The 27,507-nt window shown below is 40.7% G+C and overlaps 1 protein-coding gene across 12 annotated transcripts in view; it reads left to right on the top strand.

The window, feature by feature from the left end:
• Window positions 1-793: 793 nt before the first annotated feature.
• The window catches only part of LOC133455011 (formin-binding protein 1), a 97,024-nt gene continuing 70,310 nt past the window's right edge, over window positions 794-27,507 (top strand). For 7 of the 12 annotated variants that reach the window (XM_061733802.1, XM_061733800.1, XM_061733799.1 and 4 more), the window contains exon 1: window positions 25,104-25,487. In XM_061733802.1, coding sequence (XP_061589786.1) covers window positions 25,323-25,487 — 165 coding nt within the window. In that variant the 5' untranslated portion in view covers window positions 25,104-25,322. Of the gene's footprint in view, window positions 1,116-25,103; window positions 25,488-27,507 lie in introns of those variants that run through there. The other 5 variants (XM_061733795.1, XM_061733804.1, XM_061733805.1 and 2 more) reach the window with 3 other exon arrangements.

Here is a 27,507-nt window from a genome sequence, read left to right as displayed (position 1 = left end):
CCCCCTTAAAGTGGTTAAACTCACAACGTTAACCGAGATGCATATCTTCTAACACAAGCATGGATGTTGAGAACATAAAAGCTTTAACTTACTTTAACTTACTGTGACTAACTGTGACGTTATGATTTCACCGCCTTTAACTCAACAGTAATCACATTTCTTCAGAAATTACTACAAATAATATGAAATATAAACCCAAATTTAACCATGTCATTTCCATTCATTAATAATCTTTTTTTTCCTTTCTAAACTGTCAAATTAAACATAATTAAACATAAAGTTATCCTTTACTCAAATTATCTTTCACACAACTTTTCACCTGAGCTTAATGTGAAGTTGAGTACTTCTAAATCCTAAGTGTCTTTATTAGTAGTAGTAGTATAAATAAATGTAGTGCTGTGAAGTTTTTTTTTCTTAAAAAATCAAAAAATAGAGACCAAAAACATTGTTTAGGAACCAGGCTGTAAAAATGTTTGAACTGCTGTAAAGGTGGACATTTTAACATGGATGTCAGTGGAGATTGCTTTTTTGCAACCAGCTCTAGCTGTTAGTGGAGGACCTGCACTTTTTCTAAGTTCCACAAGGGCTTCAGCCCGGAAGTTAGGTGTTTGTCCCCTGGGGGCCACCTTTACCAGGGGCCTTACATTTCCAGCCAAAGCCCCTGGTGGTGACAACAAGTGAGTTTCATTGTACCAACTCCCGCTTTCACCATTTGATTTAAATAAAAGTGGACCCCCTACCCACTACCCACTACCCCCCCCATGCTGGTGCACGCGCAAAAGCAGCTGTCAGCCTGTGAAGCCGGGGGCGCGCTCCGCGCCGCAGATAGCAGCACCATCCTGTTTGAAGAAGGTTATGCCGCAGCTCCTGGCCATCTTGCCACACACAAGATGAGGCTCTGAAAAAGAAAATTAGCTTATTTGGTTTTTCTCCCCCCACCCCTTTCTCGCGGGTGCCGATAAACGGACGCACCAGAGCCCAGGACCACGTCCTCCTGCGCCGCCGCCGCCGCACGCCGACGTGCGTGTCGCTGAAACGAGCTCGTTACCGGCCGTGGATTATTATCTCTCCGAGGACATCACACTGAAACCATGAGCTGGGGCTCGGAGCTCTGGGTAGGTCCCCGCCGTGCTTGTTCCCAGTTATAACCGGTTATAAACATTAGTTACGGTCACGGATGGAGCGGCCGTGCCTGGGAGGCGCAGCGGCCCCGCTTGTTCGCAAAAAGCCACGGCTCGTCTGCAACGCTGCGATGTTCAGCCTCGCTGGCTTCAGCCTGACAGAGGGGCTAATTTGCTGCGATAATCGCCACAACTCATGCAGTTGGTGTTGTGGTATTGTCAGGACGGTCATGCGAGTGGGAACAAAAAACCAAAAACATGTATTTTTGGTTTTGTAATTGTGTATTTCAGACCACGTTTTGCACACACCCCTTCACTAATGTAGTAGAGCAGCGAGCGGTACCAGGCTGTTCAGCCTGCAGGGGCTGCAGGGGCTCCTGCGTTGTGTTTTCATGTGATAAATTTGCAACCAGGGGCGAAAATCCTGTTTCATAGTTGGGGCGGACAATAAACAGTAACATTTTAGAGAATAAATCCAGGGGGGGACAAGGAATACAAGTTTTAGCCTTCCTTTAATACAGCATTTTGACATTTCCATCTCTATCTCGCAAACAGGCAGAAGACCTTTCTTAGAGTAATACAAAACAATGGTATTAGGTGGAAGGTGGCAATAATACAGCACATCTGACATAATACACTGCAAAAACCCAAAATCTTAACAAGAATATCTGTCTTATTTCTAGTTAAAATGTCTCATTTTTAGTTAAAAAAAAATCTCATTACACTTAAAACAAGACTCATCACTGGAAAAAACAACAATTTTCACCTGTTTCAAGTAGATTTTCACTTAAAATAAGTAGAAAAATCTGCCAATGGAACAAGATTTTTTTTGCTTGTAATGACAAGATAAATCTTGTTCCACTGGCAGATTTTTCTACTTATTTCAAGTGAAACTTTACTTGAAACAGGTGAAAATTGTTGTTTTTTTCCAGTGATGAGTCCTGTTTTAAGTGTAATGAGATTTTACTGTTTATTATTATTTTCGATTTCGGTTTCGGCCACAAATTTTCATTTTGGTGCATCACTACTAAATACTACTGCATTGTTCCAAAATTATTAATTCAGTCTCAAATTATTCTAGGGGGGGGACAGCTTTACTAATGGGGGGGACTTGTCCCCCCTGTCCCCCCCGGGATTTTCGCCCCTGTGTGCAACAACAAGCTAAAAACGTCATTAAATCAAGATATCCTATTGATCTGCAGTCGGCAAGGTGCTGTTCAGCGACAGATTGTGTAGGAAGTACTGCAGCACTGTGCAAAAGTCTAAATCAAAGTTTTGATAACATCTCTCTATATATTTCAGTCTCTTTATGATGTAAACAGAAAACAGGACCCTGGCTGTCTGAAACTAAAATAGAGGGGACAACTTATTGATTGTATTTGATTGAGAACCAGGATTTTATGTAGGGTCTGCACATTATATCGCAAATTTATCATTATCGTTATACCAACATGGGCAATATCAATATTCCAAAAAAGACAATATCGCAATAAAGAGTGGTCTATAATTTTCCAAATGTCGTGTATTTACGCTCTAAATGTCAGTAGTAGTCTATATTTACCCAATCAGATGGAGCCTCACTGCTCATGATGCTTAGGTGAAGAATGTTTTGACTTATAAAGACTTAGGCAAATACGCCAGAGGTCAGTTTTAGATGCAAAGCAGAAAGACACTAACTGCGCAAATACTGAAGTATTTGTTTATATATCACATGCCATCTTTATTTTGAAAAAAAAAAAAAAAATGTTGCCCCTGTTGTTACAACAAAACCAGGACAACTTTGGTTGCTGTTTTGTGTCATAGCACCATGATGTTTCGTCATTGTTGGTTTTGTTCCCTTATTTTGTCTTCTTTTATTTTGATATTTGTGGGTGGGGAAACATACTGTTTGAGAGTATAGAAGTTAACACATTTGAAAAGATGGAACCAAGTAAACACTACATGAGAATCCAAAATATAAAGAAAAGCAGACAGTTTGGGTGTTTGTCTTTCACTCGCTCCTGCATCAGTCACCCCAGTTTCCCAGATTCAGACTTCGCTGTGGCGGGCTTAGCCAGTGGTTAGCTGTCATCACTTTTGCTACTCGTGGCTTTGCACTGTATTGACTTCTGGGCTGTGAATAAAGACCTAACAGAACATTATCATATTTTAAAGTTGTTCTTATGCTTGTAGTTGTACCAACAGACTGCTATGACGGGATGTAGGTTGAAGGGTCCGAGGAGGAAGCTTAGCTTAGAGCAGGCAGCCTGTGCCACCTGAGCATGGGCTTAATGCACCAGTCATTTCTGATTTCACCACTGAAACTACATTTGAAACAGCCCCTCCCTTGGCTTATAACCTGGTATGTGGTACGCTGCACTCAAAAATAATGCAGTTTTAGTGTGACTTTGGTAGCAACGAAGCCGCTCCACTTGACTGATGGTCGGACCGTTCAGCTGACACATTAAAGTTGGTCCTTGGTTGGATACAGGTTGTAACATCAGACAAGGTTAGATAAGTAATTATGGAGTGCTGGCAAGCAACCATCATCCATCTAATCAATGTTACCTTACCGTAATTAGACGCCAAGCCAACCTTAGGTTTTAGCTTAAACCCAATTTTCAAATGTACATCATAATCCAATATAATCAAAAGTTGGAATACATCGTTGTTCCAACCTCACGCTAACTTCAGGTGTCCGCTTTCGGTGGCAATGATGAACCAATCAGGACCAAACAGGACGTAGTACGACGCTTACCTCCTCCACGTTTTATTTGTGGATTTGTGGAAGACGAATGACTTAAAATGTGACTATTTTTCTGTTAGTTACAACTGAACGATATTCGGAGTTATTGTGAATGAGAATCAGAATCAGAATCATTTGGCCAAGTCAGGTCAAACAAGACAGGGAATTTGACTTGGATAAAGTTCAACCAACCAGACTGTTTTGTTTCGCTTTATATATGTTTTATCATCCACCTTATAAACCCAGTGTGCCTTATGTATGAAAATATACCCGCTCATTGATTTTGCGCCTTATAATGCGCCTTCTTAACGGATCTGGCCGTTCCATCCATTTGTAACATGGTGCCACACCGTAAACATAAAAAAGGCTTCAAAAGCATCTTTGGGAAAACTTGTGGGTGATGTCACAGGGTTTGTCATGGGAACAGGGGATTCATTTGTCCCATCAGATTGTGACTTTTCTCATATTTCTTCTGTCTGATTTTAAAAGGCCGAACCAGGACTTTTTAATAGCAAACTGACCCTAAATGTAAAATTTTCTGCTTTAGTACAGAACAAAACTACCGTGCTACAAATGGGAATGCACTCGGAAACTTTGAAGTTTAGGGATGCTTAAGAGTTTTGCACGGCCTTGTATATCCAGTTTAGCTGACCACAATAAGGTCCTCCAAGTGGACCTCGTGTGACTCTACTTCTTGTCCGTGTTGAATTTTTTGTTTATCAAACTTGCAAAACCCTTTGTGGGCAGCAGCTGAAGACAAAGTAGAAACCCGGTGACCTCACCGCAATAAATTCCTCTGCCGTTATGTCACCTTTCGACCCACTGAAATTGACTTTCAAGGAGTGTTGAACATCATACAACCCGGTAGCTGTTTCACTTTTTCAGAGTATTTCACCACATTCAGACACATGCCGACAAACTAAAGGCAGCGTTAAAAGGGAAAAGCAATAATGACGAGGCGTGTCGACTGTGTCGGGCTATTTTTATGACTTGATAATAAGCACTTGTGGTGAGTGGAATTCCACTCAGATTTGTTTCGAGTGGCTCGTGTTTTTTTTACTGGCAGGGGTGTTGACTCGTGGCGGGATTCCTTACCACAGGGGTTACATTGACACTAATTTATGTTGGACCCTTTTTAGTGTAAATATTTGTGGCACTCAAAAGACATTTCCTTAACTTGTCTCTTTCCAGTTTTAAACATTCACCTTGATAAATTCATTCCTAAGACCTGCCAGATGTTTTTTACTTAGGATGCAAAAGAAATATGACGTTTATTCTTCTCTCTCACCTAACAGCCACAATGTCTGGAGACATCAAGGATGTGTTAAAAACAAAAGGAGGCTTGACTCAATGTATTTCTCCAGTAATTTACCTGGTCAAGATTCACTAGAAAATGCACGATCACCCCACATTCTTTATATTTTTTCCAAATGTTGTCAATATATTTATAACTTTTCTTTTCTATTCTAACACCTGACACAGAAACACCGTTCCCCAGGTGGTCACGTGAAGCGAACATACCCTTAAGGTGTTTCTCTTAGTCTGGAAAACATTTACAAGTCTTTTAGAGTCAAAGCCCTTGCGAAATGTACTGTATTATGACCAGATGCTTGCTTTCTAGTTCCTCGGCAGACTCAATGGGATCCAGATACTTGTTTCTTTACTCCGTCTCTGCAGTAGAGAAGCATGCTGAGCTTTGCGATAATCCACAGCTGCTTTCGCCACTCTGCAGAGTGTCCGGCTTCGGTGCGTCGTCTCAAAACATAACCGTTCTGGTGTTGTGGCAGCACCCACAGCTTTTATGCAAAGCAAGACCAGGATGTGATGGTTGAGGATAAGATTACCTTTAGTAGCAGGAGTAAGGGCTGCAGCTAAACATTGTTTTCATGTTACTGTAAGTGAATCTCCCAATAACTGTCTTCGGTCTGCCGTTCAAGAAAGTGTGCAAGCAGAAATCAGAAGCCTCGTTTTGGGCGAATAACAATTCAAAATCCAGAGTAATTTAGTTATCTGTGAAGTTACATGCAGATAAAGAGAAAAACATCACAGTGGCACTGCTGTAATCACCCTTGAGATGTGATCTGCAACATGTATGCATGCTCAGTTAGGTCCAGATGTACCCCTGAGATCTGCAGTGGATGTCAGGTATTGAGCTGCATTTGGCAGCTGCTTGGCTGGAACTACCAATATGAGAGCCAAAGAGAACCTAATATAGGCGAAAGAGGCCGGTTTTAGGCTGAAAAACAAAAAATAAAACAAAACTTTCAACTATTAGAGAGAAACCATCAGGTGTGGCCAAATCAACAGTTTTGTACATTCTTCAAAGGAAATAAAAGCTATATTGTAAATGTGAACTTAACAAGAACATAATGCCTCAAGACCTTGGAAGAAATTATGTCAGTGAAGAAAAAGCCCTCCATCAACATCAACAGAAATCAGGATTACTGAGGAGAAGGTAGATAGATCATCATCAAAATCAGAATGAACAAGGTGCCAACCGATGGGAACATTCAAGAACAGGAAAGGTGGATTATGTTAAAAAATTCTTTAGAGAGATAAGACCAAAAAACACTTGCGTTTGACACATCATGTGTCAAACACAGTGGATGCAGTATTATGGTATGGACATGTATGGCTGCCAGTGAAACAGTCTCACTGGTGTTTAATGATAATATGGCTGCTGACAGAGGCAGCCACATGAACTCTGGGATGTGTAGTTCTATACTCTGCTTAAAGGACAGAGCATCACAGTGCAGATGGATAAAGACAGTAAGTATACTGATGAAGCAATTCAAGACTTTTTGAAGACAAATAAATGAAATATTCTTTAATAGTTGAGTCAGTCGCCTGATCGCAACCCAACAAAGCAGCTTTTCAATGCCTGGAGACAAAACTGAGGGCAGAACGACCCATAAACCAGGAACAACTGAAGGTTGTCTTTGTCCACATACTTGTGGACCTAAATGTGGGATTTTTCTCAAGAAACAGCATGCTTGTTATCTACAGCGCTGATAAAGGGGCACCACACTCATGACACTTGTCGTCATGCTCATCCTGTTGTTCCTCGCTGTAACAGGAAAGCCAGTGATATTTCCGGGGGTGACGCCAGAACAGTGTAGCGTTTCTTAACCTCTCACCAGCAAGACTGTGGCGACGCATCACAAACAGATCGTGCGGTGATATTGTCTCCTATCACTGTTTCATGAAGAAAAGTACAGCTGAAATGTTGCTACAAAAAGAAAAAGTTGGGGGTCACTAAGTCTTAGCTGAATCATATCCAATAGATTGAGTGTTGTGAATATGGAGCATGTTACATCTTGAAGAGTGTTTATGCTCAGATAGCAAGCAGAGTGAATAAATAAACATAAATGATTATGGTGGGTCTGTTGTTTGAGCGTCGTGACTCACAGTGAGTAAAACACCACTCAGTCGGCTTCAAAATGTTGAATGCTTTTGGTGCAACATCACAGGACTGATTATAGTCTTCACTGGGTTCTTAAAGACAGCCTGCGAATGTCCGCCGCCGTCACGTTTCAGTCCTTGTTATTCGTCGCCAAATAGACACAGATTGAAATGCTACAAATCAGTGCGTGAATGAGACGTTGCTGAGAAAACACCGACTCTAGATGTGATTCATGTCGGAGTGACAGAAACCTTCTGCAAAGTGGCTATGAAGCTTTTGCCAGGTTGTCAGGAAATGACAGTTTTTTTTTTTTTTTTTTAAGCAAGCCGAGAATGAAGAAATGGTCCTGAATCGCATGCGTGCGCCACAAAGACCCCAAACTTCGTTCCTAAATATGCATGTGATGTACAGACTCGGACAAAGAAGAAGGAAGTGGAGTGTGGTGAAACACGTGACAGTTTCACAAAGGGAACAAGCGTATGTGAACGCAAGAATATTTAGTGACCTGTCCAGGATCTCATCTGATGACAGCAACCCCACCCACCTCAGGAAGAAGTGGGTGTAGGAAAGGGATGGATGCAAGACTCTTTGCAAATTTGGCTTAAAAAAGCTGTTTTAAATCAAGTCAGATTGGCTTTGAAGAAGGCCAGTTATGCACCTTGTACAGAAATTGTTACAATATCCCGAGGTGTTTGTGAAACGTCTGTGACATTATTTGATTGAAGTTTAGATATCGTACAAAAGTCCCTTTTCCAATGTTACTTAACCCTTCGGTACACAGCAGCCAGTTTTGGAGGCTGAAGTGGTCTGTGTCCGGCTTGCTGAACTGTAAACATCACAAAAACATCCAGTTCCTTTAAAAGGAACCCTGGCTATTAAGACATGTAGTCCCTAATTAGCCACAATTGTTCTCTTATACTAAAATATGTTGTTAGAAACACATAAAATAATCTAATTGCTTTAAAAATCTACAATGTTTATCACATATTTTGACCTGCGGGAGGCGCCATGTTTTACCTGCGCAATGCATTCTGGGGGCGATGACGTAGAGCGGTGGCTCTGGGAAGATAAGCCACGTTAGTTTAACTGGGACAGGTATCTAAAACAAAGATGAGCAGCATCTCCCGGCCGTGGAGGCTGACGAGGGAGCCCATAAGACGTCTTGGTTCAGGCATACTGGATCAAAGTTCTGTGATGCACGGGAGATCTGCAAAAATGATCAATGTCGTGCGCATCTTACCAGTGCATTAGACTCCTGCGTAGACGGCGTAGCCTACGCCGTAGACGGCGTAGCCGGGGCTTTAGAGCCTGCAGCGCACCGCCACCCGCTCTCCGCTCTCCGCTCTCGCTGCCGCCGCCGGGATGGAGACGCCGGTGGGCAATATGCACGTTTGGGTGGGCATAGCCCACCCCTGCCCCCCCCTAAAACCGGCTTCGGTGCTGGGTGATGACAGACCAGAGGCTGAGGGGACTGGCCCGGGACTTTGACGAAACGGGAGGCGCAGACTTCGCTTCAAATAGGCAAGAACATCTTTATTTAATTTAATGACACCAGATCTGGCTGGGGTTTTTATTGTAGCATCGGCTATCTGCTAGTTGAAACGTGTGGTCGGTTAGTCTGTCTGAGTTTTATGGTGTTTTTATAGTTCATGCTGTATGGTGCGGTACTTTTTTTGTTTTTTTTTACTTTTTTGTAGGTGCGCCGTCACCTTAATGTTTAGCTGTGTTTTGATCTGTGTTTCTGGTGCGTTTTCATCTGTTTCTGGGTGTCAAAACAGTGGACGGGGGCCAGCAGGAGCCACCGTCTGACGTCACTACCCAGAATGTAAACAACAATGGCGATCTACGAGTTAAATTATATTTTCAAATTTTATAAAAACGAAGACATCAAAAAGGTTTTTTATATCACATTGTTATAATTGATACCAACATTTATCTTTTAAGACCTACATGTCTTAATAGCCAGGGTTCCTTTTAAGGACCACTATGTTCTGTCTCCAAAAACGAGTGTCTTTTCACCGCCATGTCAAAATACACATATTAACAGCCTGTTACAAAAAACAATTATCAGAGTCTCCATAGCGAGATTATCCACAACGACTTTACGGTGTACAGAGACAAATTAATGATTTAAGAGGCGCTTTTGAAAAAAAATATTATTTTTATTTTAAGATGAACTTTGGGAGAACATGACACCTGAGCTGTGCATTAACACCTCGGAGAGCATAAAGATAACATGGCGTGCAGCTGGAGTCCAGTGGTCGTGGCTGCAAGCTTCTTCAGCCGGACCTCAGCTGGCCTCATCCTTCTGAGGCGGCACCAGTGCAACTCCAACATTTCAGAGTCCTTTCCAAAGCCGTTAGGCCAAGCTTGATTGTGGTAACCAAGGTGAGGTGGGCGTGTTCCAAACGACTCCCAGGCTTCTTAGTCATTTGTCTATTTTTAGATTTTTCACGGTTGGGTGGAGTCAGCTCTGTTACAAGATGGAGCCCCCTGTAAGTCCAGAAAAGCTGGCTTCAAAGCCAGTCTTCGGAGGTGGAGACAGACACTTCTTCTAACACCACCTACTTCAGAGGTGCAGATGAAGAAGGTTGTGAAAATGGGTGAAAATAAAGATGGGGAGGCTGGATGGCTCTACTTTGATCTGGATCTGTGATGTCACCGAACCCTGAAATTCAGACCAGTTCAGTCAGGGTGGTGTTATATCAGAGTGTTTGACTTTGGAGATGCTTAAAATGATAAATATATGCTGCCATGAACAGAAAATATCCTCTTTAAATGTTGAGTAAAGTCAGAAGAAAGTGTAGGTGTCAGTAGGACCAAAACTGGCAGTCAGTGAAGCCGAATATCTAACACTTTATTTCTATAATATCTAACTAATTGAGTACAACAGGACAAAAAGAACAATGAAGTGAGGCTTACGTGTTCAGTTTAGTTCTACGGCTTGCCGTACTGACACCTCAAACGTATCACTTCTCTCATGTGGTTGATCTGCCAGCTATTCTTGTCGTGGTTGCTCACGGGGGACCATTTCGTCTGATTGAACTCAGGGTCACAAACAACTTATCGATGAGGCGACATGGACAAGTCTGAAAATCTCCTCAAAGAGCTGCAGCTAAAGGTGAGTCTATTAGCAGCACCGTATTGGGTAAAATAGGGGTAATGGCCCAGACTGCATTGTTCTTTTTTGTTCTTTTTTTATTTGCACCATAAAAGAGAAAAACAAAAACAACAACTAACAGACAAAAGTAATATGTGCGAGAGAGGTTAAAAAACCCTGTATGGGCTTATAAAAAGCAACTCCGCAAGGAAATAAAAGAATTGACAAATAAATCAATAACAACAATAATACTGGTATTCACAAAATAAACAAGAAGCTATAACAACAGACAATAAGAAAGCAAACAACATGAGCAGGGAACGCATGAGAGTATGTAGGGTAATAATCCACATCTAACATACTGTAAAATAAACGTTTAAGAGTCTTGATTTAACAGAATACTGTATATTTAAGTCTTAACTTAAACATTTTGATAGAAGAGGATGATTCAACAATGAACTGATAGGAATTCCAGATTAAGGAGCCTCTATAAGCAAAAGAAAACTGTGTGTGTGTAGTGCGACAAAAAGGGGGATGAAGTTTATTACTGTGTCTTGTGTTGTAAGTATGGACCTGATAGTTGGCTGTAAAGAATTCATGAAAAGATTTGGAAAGCAAATGGGAAAGATGGATACATTTATAAATAAATATGCATGATTGAAGTATGTTTATATCGTATACTGACAATATGCGAAGTTTCCTAAACAGAGGGGCAGATGGAGACAAATAATTAGAGAAGGTGGCTAATCTAACAAATTTCTTCTGAGTGATTAATCATTTCTGTAAATTAGAAGAATAAGTACTGGCCCAAACAATATTACAATAACTGAGATGTGGATAAATTAAACTGTAATAAAGTATGTTTAAAGAATTCTGTGATATAAAAGCACACATTTTTCTGATGATACCAATTGATTTCAATACTTTGTTGTTGACAAGATTAATATGTTCGGACCGTGATAACCTTTCGTCAATTAAAACCCCTAAAAATTTGGTAGAGGAAACCTGGGTTATGTCGTTATCCCCCATAGTGATCTTTGCATTGGATTTACAGTATGTTTAATTTTTTCCTCTAAATATAATAAAATTATTTTTTTTTACATTTAATGTTAACTTATTTATCCGGAACCACTCACAAAATTTAATAATGCCAGAGTTGGCTTCACTAATCAATAAAATCAAAGTTACTGTGTGTCGAAATCAAGTTAGTATCATCAGCAAAAAGAATGGGGAGCATAGTGGAGGAAACAGATGCAAGATCATTAATATATACAAGGAACAATAACGGACCGAGTATGGACCCCTGGGGGACACCATATGATAACTGGGCTCTGGAAGAAGTACAACCATTGACAGAGACAAATTGTTCACGATTTGAAACATAATGACAAGCCATGTATATGAATACTCATGAAAACCATAGCGATGTAACTTAGGCCCCGTTTACACGGAGCAAAAACTGAGGCGTTTTCATGCGTTTTGGCCGTTCGTTTACACGAAAACGCAGCTCAAAGCCCCCAAAAACGATCATTTCTGAAAACTCCGGCCAAAGTGGAGATTTTCAAAAACTCTGTTTTCATGTTTGCGTCTAAACAGAGGAAAACGGAGGAAAACTGAGATTTAAGCTTCAGAACGTCACATTATGCACCAGAAAATCACCAGCGTCATGTGTGCGACCTGTGTTTACAATTAGTTTGGCCACCGTCAATATTTTCTTGTATTTTACCTGATTTATATTCTATATAAAAGACTCTCGTTCCGTCTTGGAAGTAAAGCCTGAATTATGGTCCCGCGTTAAATCGACGCAGAGCCTACGGCGTAGGGTACGCGGCGATGCGCGCCGTACAGTGTGCGTCGACGCGTACCCTACGCCGTAGGCTCTGCGTTGGTGTAACGCGGAACCATAAATCAGCCTTAACTGGAAGTTACACGTGTCATTTGTTGATGTTTTTCCAGGATTCTGATTGGCTGGCATGACGTTAACAGCGTTTTCATGCGGGTCCATGTAAACGAGGATATTTTTTAATACGTAGAGGGGAAAATATCCGTTTTTGTAAATACCCGGCTACGTGTAAACGTGGCCTTAGAAAGTAAAATAGTATGATCAACAGAATCAAAAGCTTTCGATTGATCTAAAAACTGGCACTTTTCAGCTGTTTTTGCATTTGCTAAAAAAGTTATCTTTTAAAGGTATTGTGACATCATTTTTAACATGCTTTTAACACTATTAAAAGTCTTGGGCAACATCCCTCAAATGTGTCTAAAAGAGTGTAACAAGAAAAACTTCACTCTAGTACTCTTTTCCTGGCTTTTTATTACAGTGTTTTTTTGCGCCGTGAAAAATGCTTCCTTTCCCCCCTTTCCTGTCAATCATTGCTCCGCTCCTCCTCCAAACCTCCTCCTCCTCCAGCCATACGCTCACAGCGGCGTTGGAGCGACAGGCGAAGCATGCACGGAAAAGCAGGAGGGCGAACCACAGCAAACAATCATAAAAATAAAGGCATGCAAGCAGCACTGTCCCCTTATCTTAAGTCCAGTCAGTGGCCGCGGGTCTTCTTAGCAGTTTTCCTCCGGTGATTAGAACAAAAGACGCGTGTTAAGCCTCATTTATGGTTCCGCGTTAAATCGACGCAGTGCCTACGCCGTAGGGTTCAGCGTATGGTGCGCGTCGCCGCGTAACCCTACGCCGTAGGCTCTGCGTCGGTGTAACGCGGAACCATAAATCAGCCTTTATGGTGCGCTGGAGAGGAGAGGAGACAGGGAGCTGGGTGGAGGGGGCGGTGATTTAGCGGATCGTTACGTAACGATCCGCCACCAAACCACATGCGCCGTTTTTGCATAGTTATGCAGAAAATCCCAGAAAGCACACAATACACTGAATGTTAAAAGTTCGTTGTTTTTTGGGTGTAATTGATGTCAAGACACCCAACAAAACACAGAAAATCAAGAAAAATGTGTTTTTCATGTCACAATCCCTTTAAAGGCTTTAACAGCTTTAAAGGAGCCGTATGTAAGAAATGGCCAAAACTGGTACTGCAGTCATTTTCAAAATATTGTTGAGCAGCGTGTACCCTCCCCCTCCTCCCCCCGACCAGAGGTTGCCAGGTTTTTCATTCAACACGTTCGTAGCGGCTGCTGCGATAATTAGAGCCGAGCTGGCAACCCGGATGCCGAAACAATACTGACTTGGTGATTGGGAGATAGGTGGAGGGTGGAGCTTCAGACCAAAACAAAAAATGAAAACATAAACATCAGTTGAGGGCTGCAACTCCTCTTTTTAAACTGGAATATCCTGGCTTGAGTGCTGTTGTCAGTGACATAAGTATTTGAAATGAACATGATTTTTAAATGTCTGTTGACATATCGGGGTCATTTTATGATTCGTTTTATTATTGCTCTTACATACAGCTCCTTTAAAGAGAGATTCTTCTGTTTTTTTTTTTACGTGTTGGTTTCATTTACTGGCCATTACACTTGGTGTCATTTAAAAGGGAAAGTGGTATCGACTGGAGAGGCTGTTTACAAGTCAGTTGATACACTCAGGGCCCTCCAGACCGAGCCAGAGGCAGATAGTCTCAGTGAAAACCTCTTTTTGGTCCCGCACTCACAACAGTGAGCCGTCTGGGCTGATTTCCATGTAGAGATTTGAAACAGGTTGGCGTCAGACTGAGATTTCCTTCGTCTTTTCTGCTCTTGTATCTCATCTTGAGGGCTCAGCCTCAATCCCCCCACCACTAGTTCATCTGATACCCTGAACACTTCCAGGACTGAAATCTGAGCCACTTTGTTTCCCTGTCTCTCTGTGTTGAAGTCAGCGGGGGTCAGACACTGGAACAGAGCTCCCTGTTAAACCGTCCAGCCATCGCCACCTGCTGACTCAGCGATACTACTCAGGCCCGTTTTCTCATCTCCCCTTTCTTCAAAGGCGTGTGACGGTAAAATGGTGATGAATGGACCCACACTTGATCCGAGTGGCCCCCTGGGGGTGAGGAAATGAGAGAGGGGAAGGAGTATGGACTCATGAAGACGTATAGGATATGCAGATGAATTAATGTAGAGTTTGACTAATTGTTAATCTGGTTTGCCATTTTAATCCTGTTTAAAGCAGAATTTGATAGTAATGTGTGGTTATCCATTCATTCATCCATCATTTTACCCACTTCTACCTATCACAGGTCACGGAGTAGGTACATTCGTGCACTTGAGGGGAATCAATATACCTACTAGGGCTGTTCGATTAATCGATTTTAAATCGTAATCGCGATTATGTAATTAGAACGATGTTAAAATGTGAAAATCGTAAAATCGATTTTTCAAATTTTTTATTTTTTTTATTTTTTTTAACCTTGTCTGCACACATATTAATGATTGATACCATATTAATGATTGATGGAGTGCCCCATCGGAGAGGCTCTTTAGTGTAGGAGGGGGCGTTGTAACGGCCACCGGGCATCCCTCAAGGTAGATGCGGTAGACCGGCCGTGTTCCTTGCAAAAAACTTGCAAATGTGAATAGCAAATGTAATGAGTGACATTACACACCTCTACCTCCTTCATGGGTTGCATTATTATTTAGCATGCAAAGACCCAGTTTAGTTTAATTAGAAAATGTCTTGTTTTATTTAATTGGAAATATAACTTACTGTATGTTTGCAAGTGCTGATTTGCTGATTTATTTTTCAGAGATAAAACTTTATATTTTATTATATTTTTTAAAACTTTTTTTCAACTTATTTTACAGAGTTTTGCACTTTATTCATTCATTTTGGGTTTAATAAGAGCAAAGTTTGCACTTAAAGCCCAATGGGGCAAATGTTCAATAAAAAAACAGCATATTTGAAATCATTTCTTTGCCTTTTGTCAATTCACAAAATAATCGTAATCGAAAATCGGATTTTGAGAGAAAAAAATCGAGATTTTATTTTTGGGCAAAATCGAACAGCCCTAATACCTACAGTACCAAAGAATGTCGAACCGTCTTCAGCCTTTCTTGGGCTTTGCTGGTGGACCTATAATGTTGTTTTTCAGGACAACAGATAAAATTGTTTAGCTGGCACTGATAGGAAGTGATACACTTTTCCTGTGTGCTTCAGTTTTCTTCTTCTTCTTAAGTATAGTTAAGTATAGTTCGAATTCCATCAGATCAAGATGCTTACGCGAGTTATTAAACTACACTTTCAGTAAGACTAATCCAATACTTGGTATATTCTAACCTCATGTATCAAATATTGCGTCCCTGCAGAAGTTACAGAAAATGCAACATGTTATAAGTTTAGGTGGAGTTAAAGATGAGGAAGCTGAATGATTCTGGTCTAGTTCCTGTGATGTCACAACACCCTGCACCTCTGAAGCACTCCCTCGCTGACATGTTTTCCTACTGAGGTGGCCCCTCTCAGAGTGACAAGGTTGTAATATTTTTTTTTAACTCGGTAGTGATTTGTGGGGCCAGAATTTGCTTTCAAGCTCATTTTTTTTCCGGACAACACATCCCCTGTAAGGTGTCTTCAGACCACAAATGGAGGACGAAGCAGTTTACTCATGTCGTCCAAGAAAAAGTGACTCAGTCCTTCCCAGCACGGCCAGTTACAGCATCTCGGCCTCTTCTGTTGTGTGTAAAGTCAGCCTCTAATCACTGCTGTGACACAGAAATGTATACAACTATTGAGCTGAAGTCACTGGAGCCCTGACGAGATGTAACCTGAGCCACGTCCCCATCCATGTACAAACTGCTGCTATATTGTACTACACATGGAGACATAGAGAGTGGAGATCATTGGTGCTTGTCTGTCGGTGTTCGAGGTGAACGGAGGACTTTCTTTCCTAATGCAATCTTGACTATAAAAGTACTCACGCCTTAAAAAGTGTCCAGCCAGCGAAAAGAGCGAGTGGCAGATCAACTTTAACATGATACTTATTTCTAAATTGTCATAGAAGAGTTCGAAAGTTGCTCAATTTGGCTAAAGGAAGTGGTGCATGTTTTTTTTTAGATTATAATCTGTGGTCTTTACTTGACACATTTGGTAGATGCAGCAATTCAATACCATAAAAATACCTAGTGATGTGTGTCTGTGTTTTGTTTGTGTGTTTCTGTGCTCAAGTGCTAAAGATGAACACCAGAAATGGTTGGCTGTCGTACATGTTTGTTTTTTGGTCCTAAAGTTGATCCACGTATCTGACACCGACAAACTCCTGAGTTTGCTGCTCATCTGATCGAGGTGGTGTTTTATCTTATTTTTTTAAGTGTTGTCAGATGTGTCAGGACACACAGAAACCTTTTAAAAGAAACCCCGGTTATTAAGACTTGTAGGCCCTAATAAGCCACAATTGTTCTCTTATACTAAAATATGTTGTTAGAAACACAAAATAATGTAATTGCTTTAAAAATCTACAATGTTTATTACATATTTTGACCTGCGGGAGGCGCCATGTTTTACCTGCGCAATAAACTCTGGGGGCGATGACGTAGTTCGGTTGCTCTGGGAAGATAAGCTATTGACGCTAGCGTTTGTTTAACTGCGACAGGTATCTAAAACATAGATACACGACCGGGAGAGCCCGGTCGTGGAGGCTGACGAGGGCAGCCCATAAGACGTCTCGGTTGAGGCAAACTGGCTCAAAGTTCTCGTGTGCTGTGATGCACGGGAGATCTGCAAAAATGATCAAAGCCGTGCGCATCTTACCAGTGCATTAAACTGTATGTCCTAATGCAGTGGCGCCGCCAGCCGGAATCCTGTACGCACTGTGCGTACCCTTTTGTATTTATTTTTGGTACGTGCTGGGTCCACTGTTTGATGTTACCATGACAGACAAGAGGCTGAGTGGCCCCGGAGTTTGACGAAACGGGGAGGCTTTGCTTCAAATAGGCAAGAACATCATTATTTAATTTAATGACTATTCTGATCATTTTGGTGGAGCTTTTATGGTAATTTTATGGTGTTTTTATTGTTTGTTCATGCTTTATGGTGCTGTACTTTTTTTTTTTTTTACTTTTTTGTAGGTACGCCGTCACCTTAATGTTTAGCTGTGTTTTCATCTGTGTTTCTGGTGCGCCGACACCATAATGTTTATGTTTGCATTTGTGTGGAGGTGCGCATAATAATGTCACCATATCTGTAGTGGGCCGTGCGTACGTTATCCAATTTGTCACGGCAAAGTTTTGTTTGAGAAAAAAAGATCTTTGAAATACTTATTGAACTCTGAATAGCCAACCAATCTATCCTCTACCTAATGGATAGTGGAATATTCAGGCTGAGTGGGACCTTGAAATTAGCCGTATAGAGCAGTGGACGGACTGTTTCTTTGCCTATTACCAAATTGAATCCTGGCGGCGCCACTGTCCTAATGATTTATAAAGCATAGGACAGCGGTGGATGCTAATAATAATAAATTATTGATATTGTATTACGTTTTATCACACAATAGCTTAAAGTGAACAGCTGCTGACAAAAACATGAGCTCTTGACTAGGGCTGCAACTAACGACTATTTTAATAGTCGACTAGTCACCGACTATTGAAACGATTAGTCGACTAATCGGATAATTAGTAATTTTTTTTAAATTTAGTAGGAGGTTGCTTTAATTATGTGGCAAATGATAATAAACACAAGAAAGATGGCACTAGAACCCTGCTATAGCGGGACTGTTTTCTTCATCCTGCTCCCGCTGAATTTCTGACCATTACCGCCCGCAACGTGTGTGTTACACTCCCGCAAAACTCTGAAAATTCATGCCCGCACGGCGCACAATAATAGAGATGCATTGATTTAGTGTCTTCTCCCGTCCTGCAAGAGAAATGTCCAGACAAATCTATCTGATTTAATGTTAACATGATCATTGTGGAGCTTGATGGATAATTAGATAATAAGATAATTAGTTAGATGCAAATCCATCATTGCCATGTTCGCACAAGCCTTTTTTCGCCTTTCGCGCTGCATCAATTATGATTGAGGTTATATCAAGATCGAGAGTAGGCTGTGAGTGGCTCAAATAATACTAATAAATAACATAAAATAAACAAAGTTAAGAATGAAACTAATTTATTTAACAAATGAATCGCTTGGCCATGAGATTGCTGTGGAGGGAGAGAATGCTGCTGACCGACTGAGGTCCCAATCCCGTGCGTCTCTCTTCCAAGATGCGCCCACAGACACTAAATGCAGTTTCTCCAATTATCTGACTTAATTTAATTTAATTTAATACTTTGTCAGGCATAACATTAAAGCTCTCTTTTAAAGCCAAAATACGCTTAATATCTTACCAAGGCGAGTCCGTTTCGTTCAACACTCCGACGTGCTTTCTCTTCAAATGCATTACCGACGTGCTCCCGTGAAAAGCAAGGTCGGCTTTGCAAACCTTGCAAGTCATCTTTTTATTCGCCGTATCGAGGCTAAAATGCTCCCAAAACTTTTTACGTTTTATTACCCGCAGCTGCGCTGAGACGCTATTGTGCAAGTGCAACTCTCGGCAGAGATTGTATTGAAGTGAGATGCCTCACTCCAATGGAAAAACACGTCTGGCGACAATTGTCGACAATGGAATTCATTGTCGACAATTTTGATTATTGATTTTCGTCGACAACGCCGATGAATCGTTGCCGCCCTACTCTTGACAACAAACGCTCTCCTTCTCTGTTGGCATCGAGACGCAGTTGCTGCACAGACACCATCGATTTTGTCCCACTCTCATCCCGTCTTTCTTGGTCTTCATTTGGCTCGTTTTGAGATATGTTTTCAGTGTTGTCCTCCTCCTTGACCTTGCGCTCGGGTTCAAATTGAAATGGCTGAACAGATGACATGTTTATCCTCTGGATTATCTCGTTGAACAGTCACAACAGTGTACGGGGGCCAGCAGGTGCAACCGACTGACCTTACTACCCAGAGTGCATTGTGGTGTAAACAACAATGGCTACCTACGAGTTAAATTATATTTTCAAATTTTATAAAAACGAAGACATCAAAAAGGTTTTTTATATCACATTGTTATGATTGATACCAACATTTATCTTTTAAGACCTACAAGTCACTGCTTTCAGAAAGTCTTCTTTCATCACTTTAAGAAGTACAACTTCAAAATATAGCGTTGTAAATGTGAATGTGTTGGAGGGAGACACAGTTTTTTTTAAAAAAGGACACGGCTGTATGGAACACGTGTGGACATGTGTGTCTGTGAATGTGTAGGGGGCAGGTTCTCGCGAGGCCCGGCTTTATTTAGTAGCAAAGTGCTCCATCTCCACCAAACTAAAGTTTACGTCTTCCTGAGCAGGTGTCGAACCTTCATCAGGAAGCGGTGCCTGCAACTGTCTCGCATTTCAGTTTACTAAACATCCACACAGATATGAGTCAGAATAAGATAAATATCAATAGGATGAAATTTGTTTGTTGCGTTAAAACAACTCCATCCTTACTCATCTCCTGAAACTCATCTCCTGAAATGCGAGGGCTGCCACGTAATTCAGCGAACTTCTTTAAAACCATGCAAGCCAAAGATTTGAGCATATTTTCATAGTTAAATGATATGAGGTAAATGTTGTTCCCCTCTCTCCGTACACTGTCGGAAACAGCAGATCACCAGCTTCCTTCTTGACTTGTCTCGACCTGTCAAACCAACCGACTGTAGATCCTCCTCCACCACATGCTGTCTCACGTCAGGTGAACAACCCCATCCATCCCTCCTCCCTCTTCAGAACCTCCTGCTTTCCCCCCCCTCCTCTGTTTTCTCCTGCTCTAAATACTTGACCTCTCGTCTTCTTCCACTCATCTGCATTTGAGGTATTTTTCTGATTATTAAGTGATTAGGGGAAATGCTTCCAGTGGAAATCTTCCTGTCTGAGAAGCATCCAAAGCAGCGTGGAAAAAGGCTTCAGCAATCATAGTAGGGCTGCACGATTAATCGTTAAAAAATCGCGATCTCGATTCATGCTTGAACGCAATCTCATTTCCAAATGACGACGATTTAAATTTTTTTTTTTTTTTTTTTTTTTTTTTTTTTTTTAAATATGGCTGCATAAAAAAAGGACTAGGCCTATGTTCTAGGTTGTTGTAGTCCTGTCATGGTCAACTATCATGTTGTCATGTTTGTTATATTTTGTTAATGATTGTGGATTACATTTGGAGAAACATCTACCTTTCTCATCACCTGACACATATTGCACATAAATATTGTTAAAATTGTTATTGTTAAAATTATTTAAAGACAAGAGAGATGTTTATTGTTTTTATGTTCAATGTCAGCTGTTACAGCAAAAAGCAGCCAGAGGAATAATTTGTTGCCTCAGAACTACAGGATCTGTTACAAGTCCCCTTTCTGAAAGGGTGTTCAACTCAGGGAGGAACAAATATTGTTCAAAATTGTTATTATTGTTTAAATTATTCAAAGGTTTGTGTAAAGAAGACAAGAGATGTTTATTGTTATTATATTTTTGTTCAGCTGTTGCAAAGTTAAAGTAATAAGTGCAATAAATTTTATATTGGAAAAAAATCGTGAGAGAATCGTGATCTCAATTCTAAGCAAAAAAATCGTGATTCTCATTTTGTCCAGAATCGTGCAGCCCTAAATCATAGTTTTAAATGGAAAGTAAACTTAACAAAACAAAGAAACACAGTTTGACAGATGAACTTCAATAAGCAGCCACCTAAACAGCTCTTTTCAGCTGTTGCGATGCGGTCTTGTGTCCTTCAGCAGGTTAACTTACGGGACAAATCCGCAGCAGCAGATGAAGTACATTATATCGAGACCAACCCCCCCTATCAATTAAATAGGTGTTTGATTCATCCATAAATCTTCCAATAAACGTTTAAATTCATGGCCTCAGCAGTAGCTGCAATATCTTAAATTACAGATCGTACAGATGTTTTACAACAGCGGCTCTTTCTCATCAGGGACCTTACTAAAACACTATATAAGAAAGAGGAGTTCTTATATAAATTCTGCTTGTCAAATGCAACATTGCTGTACAGGAGAGGGAAAACACGTGTCGTGAGACTAAGAAAAGTCATGAAACACATGGTTGCTCAGAGCTGGACGCCGGTCTGGCGAAGCATGACACTTGAGGGACTGATTTGACTCATGCCATCTGAAGCCGAGCTGCAGTGAGTAAATGCGCGAAGATAAGTCTTACATGACACTGACAGAAAAAGCAACCCGACTGATCTATTTATGAACTGAACCTCTAAGCACACGACACACAGATGGCTCTACGTCTGAAGTACAGAATACGAGTTCATGTCTGGTCTCTCTCGTTTATCGTGTTTGGAAATTGACTTAATTACAAACTTCCTTGGGTGTTACTTTTTCTCAATGAACTCCATAACAGCCACACTTTGATTTAAAGGCTGACACCTTTTGGCAAGGAAGCCTAGTAATCATGAAGACTATATTTTGATCCACTGTGATGGAACATGTTGTTAACATGTTTTTTTGTTTTTTTCTCAAGTGGAGGCATTTGAAATGAAACATGTCATGACAGCACGTGGCACGGTTGCCTTGAAAACAGGATCAACGGAAACGTATGTAGCATCTGTACGATAAGTAGGCAGCTCAGCAGGGGTGTCATTTACTTAGAATTAACTCCCCACATCGGCATACCGCAGGTTTCATGCTGTGTTTCTCCAATTTTCTGTTAGATAAAAAAACATGATGCAGTGGGATTAAAACAAAAGCTTTTCAGAGCGGACTGTGAAGTACAGCTACATCGATTGATCGGCTGATGTTTAAATCATGCGATGCAAGCCACTAGTTTTATTTCTTTCCAGTCGGTAAGCATGCTGTGGAGGTTTTCCCCATGGGTAAAACAAAATAACAAAAAACACAACTTCATTGTAGATCTGGAAGGTAAAAAATAGTTTGAGGAAGAAATGTGACTAAAACATAAAACAAATTGGTCTGCTGACTGAGCATGCTCAATGTTATGAGGCTAAAAAAAGGTTAAAAGGCTAAAAAGCTCATAAAGCACTGCAGCCTCTGCTATCGCTCACCGTCATGGTCGTTATCTGAGACATTGACGAAAAACCTGTAAAGATAAACAGAGATGCACCGTAAAAGCTGCCTTTTCAAGAGGTACAGTACATCTCTGTTCACAGCAGCTGATTTTAAGGGGTGGAGTCCAACAGTTGATTTGACCCCCCCCCCCTTTTTTCCCTACTAGGTCTTTGACTTCCTCTTAAAACTTTGCAACTCACCTCAGAGGAGCAGTGGATCACAGATGATGTGATGGGGAATAAAGTGGGGAGACAGGATTATTGTGCTCAGAGCTGAGTCTGTGATGTCACAGAACAGAACCCTTGAAATTTGAACATCTCAATTAATTATTTTGTCCGGTTGACACTGCTAAAAAAAAATGGCTACACGTTCTATGACATTTGTGATTTAGTGACACCAAATATTTGTTTTAAAGCACAGAAACATTTTTTGATACATCTCCTCTAAGTTAATGTGTGCAGTTGATGACAGTTTGAGGAAGCAGGATTGAAATTGGCCAACATCAACGACAAAAAAAAAAAAAATTGCAGTAAGTGAACATCTGCATTTTAGAAACATAATTTAGCAATCACTATACCTGGATGAAGGCCTTAACTGGAAAAACCATATTGATCAAGTATGCAAAAGATCTATGAAGATGCTTGGTATACTGAGGAAAGTCTGTCCCCTGATCCATCGCTCCGCTCACTTAACTTTGTATTATAGTTTTCTGTTTCCGTATATGAATTACTGTAATATTGTCTGGTCTGCAACTTATCCATCCTTCCTTAACAAACTACTGATAATCCAGAAGAGATTCCTGAGATCAATCTCTATGTCCAATAGACATAATCCATCCGCACCTCTGTTCAAAAAATACTCTATATTACCCATTCATAAACTCAATGTTTTTCACTCATGTTTATTTGTGCACAAGTTTATCAACAATAAGCAAGATCTTCCGGACACCTTTCATAATTTCTTTAGTTTTTCATCTGACTTGCATTCATACTGCACTAGACACAGTGTCAATCTACATTTACCCTTCTGTCGAACATCTTTTCATCAGTTTAATATTTCATTTAGAGGTCCTAAACTCTGGAACAATTTAGATATGTCTCTGAGGTCCACATTGTCATTTATATCCTTCAAAAAATTGCTAAAAAAACATCTCATTTCCTAATTTTTCAATGTATTCTCTATTATGTATCCTTGTTTTCTTTCATGTTTATAATTAGAGTTTTCCTATGTTTGTACATTTAATCTTCTGTTTACAGTAGATGACGGGAGTGGAACTCTGTACAAGCCCTCTGGGCTTCGTTCCCTCCTTGCACTATTTTTTTTAAAATTGTGCTAAATAAATAAATACAAATACAAATACAAATACAAATACAAATACCCCAGTTTTCCTCAAACTAGGTCTTCAGGACACGTCCTGCATCATTTAAATGTGTCCCCGCTCCATCACACCAACCTTTACCGACCTGTGCAGCTTTTGATGCCAAACTGAGAGCGAACCAATCAGCGAAACGTCTAAGGAAGGTAGGTCTTGAAACCCTCGATTGAAGTGCACTGATGTAGAAAAAGCTTTGATTGATTTGCTGACCACTATTTGCACACTTTGGAGATGTTTAATCTAAACAGAGAGCACAAAATGAATTAGAATGCTGTTTTTTATTTCATTTTCCGACTACATTTGAACTACATAATGGCCAGCATTTGGTCCATAAACTCAACCATCACGTTGTCTGGACCAATCAGCATACAGTACCATACTTTGACTGCACACAGGTGTAACATATGTTTAATGCTGGAACAGCCCCTAATCTGAAAGAGGGAGCTAACAAGAACCCAACCCAGTTATTTTAGATCTGGTAACTGCTATTATCTGTGGTATGGACACAAAGAAGATGTTCTTCCAGTAGTTACCATTAGTGGGGGTTCAGGGTACTTTTACAGGACTTCAAACATGATGCGTGCCCATTACCAGTAACAGTCCCGTTATGAACATTTTTGGGAACTTCTACAGGGCTGTTGAAAGTCCCTGCCTTGGGTTAGGTACTTTCTAACCCAAAGAGAGAGAGAGGGAGGCAAGAGATGAATGCAAGAGATGGTGCACCACTCCCACCAAGTGTTATGGAGTGGTAGTTTCCTCAGTCAGTGGTTCCTACCAGGTCGGTCACTGTAATGAAGTTGCACAATGGCAAAAACAACAAAGGAGGAGGTTTGTCCTGATATAATTCCAGCTTCCGAGGTTTCACCTCGGACGCCCTCTAATTGAAACCTGACTGTATTACTCAGTAGGGGAGGAACAACTTTGTGATTCCCCAAGATGGAAGGGGGAGTACCCACTGGTCGACATATAACATGTGGTGAGATTGATAGATGTATGAATGATAAATGTTAAGTGTTAAGTGTTAATCCCACAACCAATACATTACCCAGCTTCTTGAATCTGAATGAAGGATAAGATTCACCACGTTCCGGGGTCTTAAATTATTATAGCCAGTAAATTGTGATTGCGGTACCTTCATAATGGTCATTTTGTAAAGTTCAGAGTTCCCTTGATTTCATGGAAGGTATTATATAAGAATTAAAGCGCTTTATCCTCCAGAAGGAACAAAAACAACTCAACAGGAACAATGGCGAGTGTGTGTTTGCTGGACTGGTGGGATTAAACCACTGAGTAGCCTAATGGGTGTTTAAGGTACGTACAGGAGAGGTTTACTAATCAGATTAATAACAGCGTCATCTAATCAAGGTCTGTGCTGCTAGAAGCATTTCAGTTGCACCCGTTAATTCGCACGTCGTCCTTCCTTCACTCGGGGAGTTTAGGTTGATGAAAATGTTAATTTAACACCAGGATCTAGGATATTTTGTTGACTAGGTGCTACTATCCTCTGGACATTAACTCTACTAAGATCCGTTTGCTCAACCAGGACTTGTTCCTCTGTAGTAGTTCATTCCCCCTGTGATGGATTAACTTTATCGGGAGTTGGTTTTTCCACACTGTCCTTGCATGAAAGCCGTGACCATGTTGCGCAGAAAGAGTGACTTTTTCGTTTTCCTGGACAATGTCCTCTCCGTGAAAACTGAGGTGGAAGAACAAAAAGACGAGGAGCACACGCCGAGTCCTTTTGAAGAGTATGTGCAGAATCTGCTGCAGATGAAGATGACCAGCACTGTGAGTGAGCAGAGGATATTTGCAATATTAGTATTGTCACTAGAGCATTTTGATTAAACATTAAGACACACTGTGTTAGTGATTTTTCTATCTTTCTGGTATGTTTTATTGCTGCTAAGTAAATAGTGCCTGATAAAATTTGCGATATGTGAAGTTGATCGCCAGAGGAAGGTTTTTTCTTACTAAGGGTATCAACTACTGACACAAAATATCTCTCATGGTTTAATGATTGATTGGCAAACTCGGACAATGTAGAAGCAGGCATACAGTACATAGTAAGCGCATTGCCAGCACCTTTCAATTGCAGCCATGTGGACAACCAACATACACTCTTGAATTTCCGACGGGCCAAGGTGTTGGTTCTATAATTATGTTCATGGCATGCAAACAAGAACTTTTACACACAGGGTCACTCACTGACCACAAACAGCTGCTCATGTTTTGCGGACAGACTGTTTTTGGCTCTACATGTGAGCAGGGGGATTTTATTTTTCTTTCTTGTTCAACATGGGGATAATGAAGAATGTTCCTATGCTTTAAAAACACGTGAGAGCAAATTGCATGGTTATTTCTTCATTTAGACTTTTAGTAGACATTTAGACTAAAGTCACACATGATCATCTGGCTTTGTTTGCATGAGTGTGTCTTTTCCAGCGAAACCGGGGTAACTTTGGGCTATGAGGAGCATTGTTCCGCCCCGCTTTCTTGGACAGAGCTTGGTGTGTGTTCGAGAGGGGGTTTGGCATCTCCACTAAATATTTGTTCTTGCTGCCGGACGCCCACAGTGGTAAAAGGCAGCCAGTCGCTGCAGCGGCCAGCTCACGGGTGACAGCGACGTTTCTGCCTGGCTGGATGCGCCGCTGATCTGAGTTATGTACTGTAAGGCTGTGACTAATCTTTGCGAGAACAAGTCCGGAGAATTGTACATTTTCGGCCACTGCTTTATTCGACCGCACTTTGGCCTGAACAGTCGAGCTGTTTGTTTTTTGCTTTAATCGGCCCACCAACAGTTACGGATGAATGCAGTTTCTCACCACTACCGTTTAGGGTGTGTGAGTCAATGGGACTACTGAAACAATCAGATTTATGTTTAGCACCAAGAACCATGGACTAGAATTTAAAACCGCTTGGGAACCATGTTTTCCTTAAATCAGTGTGAAACAGGCTTGTCCTGGGTGTGACCCTGCAGTTCCCGTCTAGCCATCATAACTCTTTTCCCTCTTTGGTACAAAGAATTAGTCTGGTTCCTCTGGATTTCACTTTGATTTCCAACCGGTGTAAAAGCAACCGCTTCTTCCATTGCAATCCGTCAGAGAAAGAACATCATGCAACATAGACAGAGTGACAGCCAGGCTAGTATCAACAAAACGCACGTCACATCAACGTAGGGCTGGGCGATATATCGAGATTTTAATATATGGGTCATTCCAGAATTGGAGGACATTTGGGCTTTAGAATTTTGGGAAAAAAAACTTGATATTTTACCATTTTCAGTTATGTACACATCAATACTAGGTAATAAACTATCAAAATCTTGATTGGCTCAGCTCAGACATTAAAGACAAATTTTTTATTAAATGTTAAATTTATTGTTTGCTATAATTGGCGCAACCCTGTTACCAACAGCCAGGGACCTGAAAAAGTATCACAATTTAAATAAATAGATATAATTCCTTTACCATTAGGTGAAATAAGTAACATTCTCTCTAAATAACTATTAGATTTCAGATATGAGTTGATTTAAATTCATTTAAGAAACTTTCAAAATCTATTGTACTCAACTTTTCAATAAGGACATGTTTCACTTTACTAATATCAGTATGTATTTTAAGATATTTGCTCTACAACTTCATGCATATTGTTGGTTAAAGAGCTTAAATGACAAAAGGTCAAACCCTTGTAAGCTGAGAAAGCCATTTATTATTATTTTTGATTAAAATTATATGGTAACAGGGTTGAAATGAGTGTAACAGGGTTGTGGTTAAGTAACTGGTTTGCTATCTACATTATTTTTCAGCAT

Source organism: Cololabis saira, chromosome 11 (assembly GCF_033807715.1).
Source record: "Cololabis saira isolate AMF1-May2022 chromosome 11, fColSai1.1, whole genome shotgun sequence".
Taxonomy (NCBI): Eukaryota; Metazoa; Chordata; class Actinopteri; order Beloniformes; family Belonidae; genus Cololabis; species Cololabis saira.
Note: the sequence above shows the minus strand (reverse complement) of the source record. Positions and strands in the feature narration are given on the sequence as shown.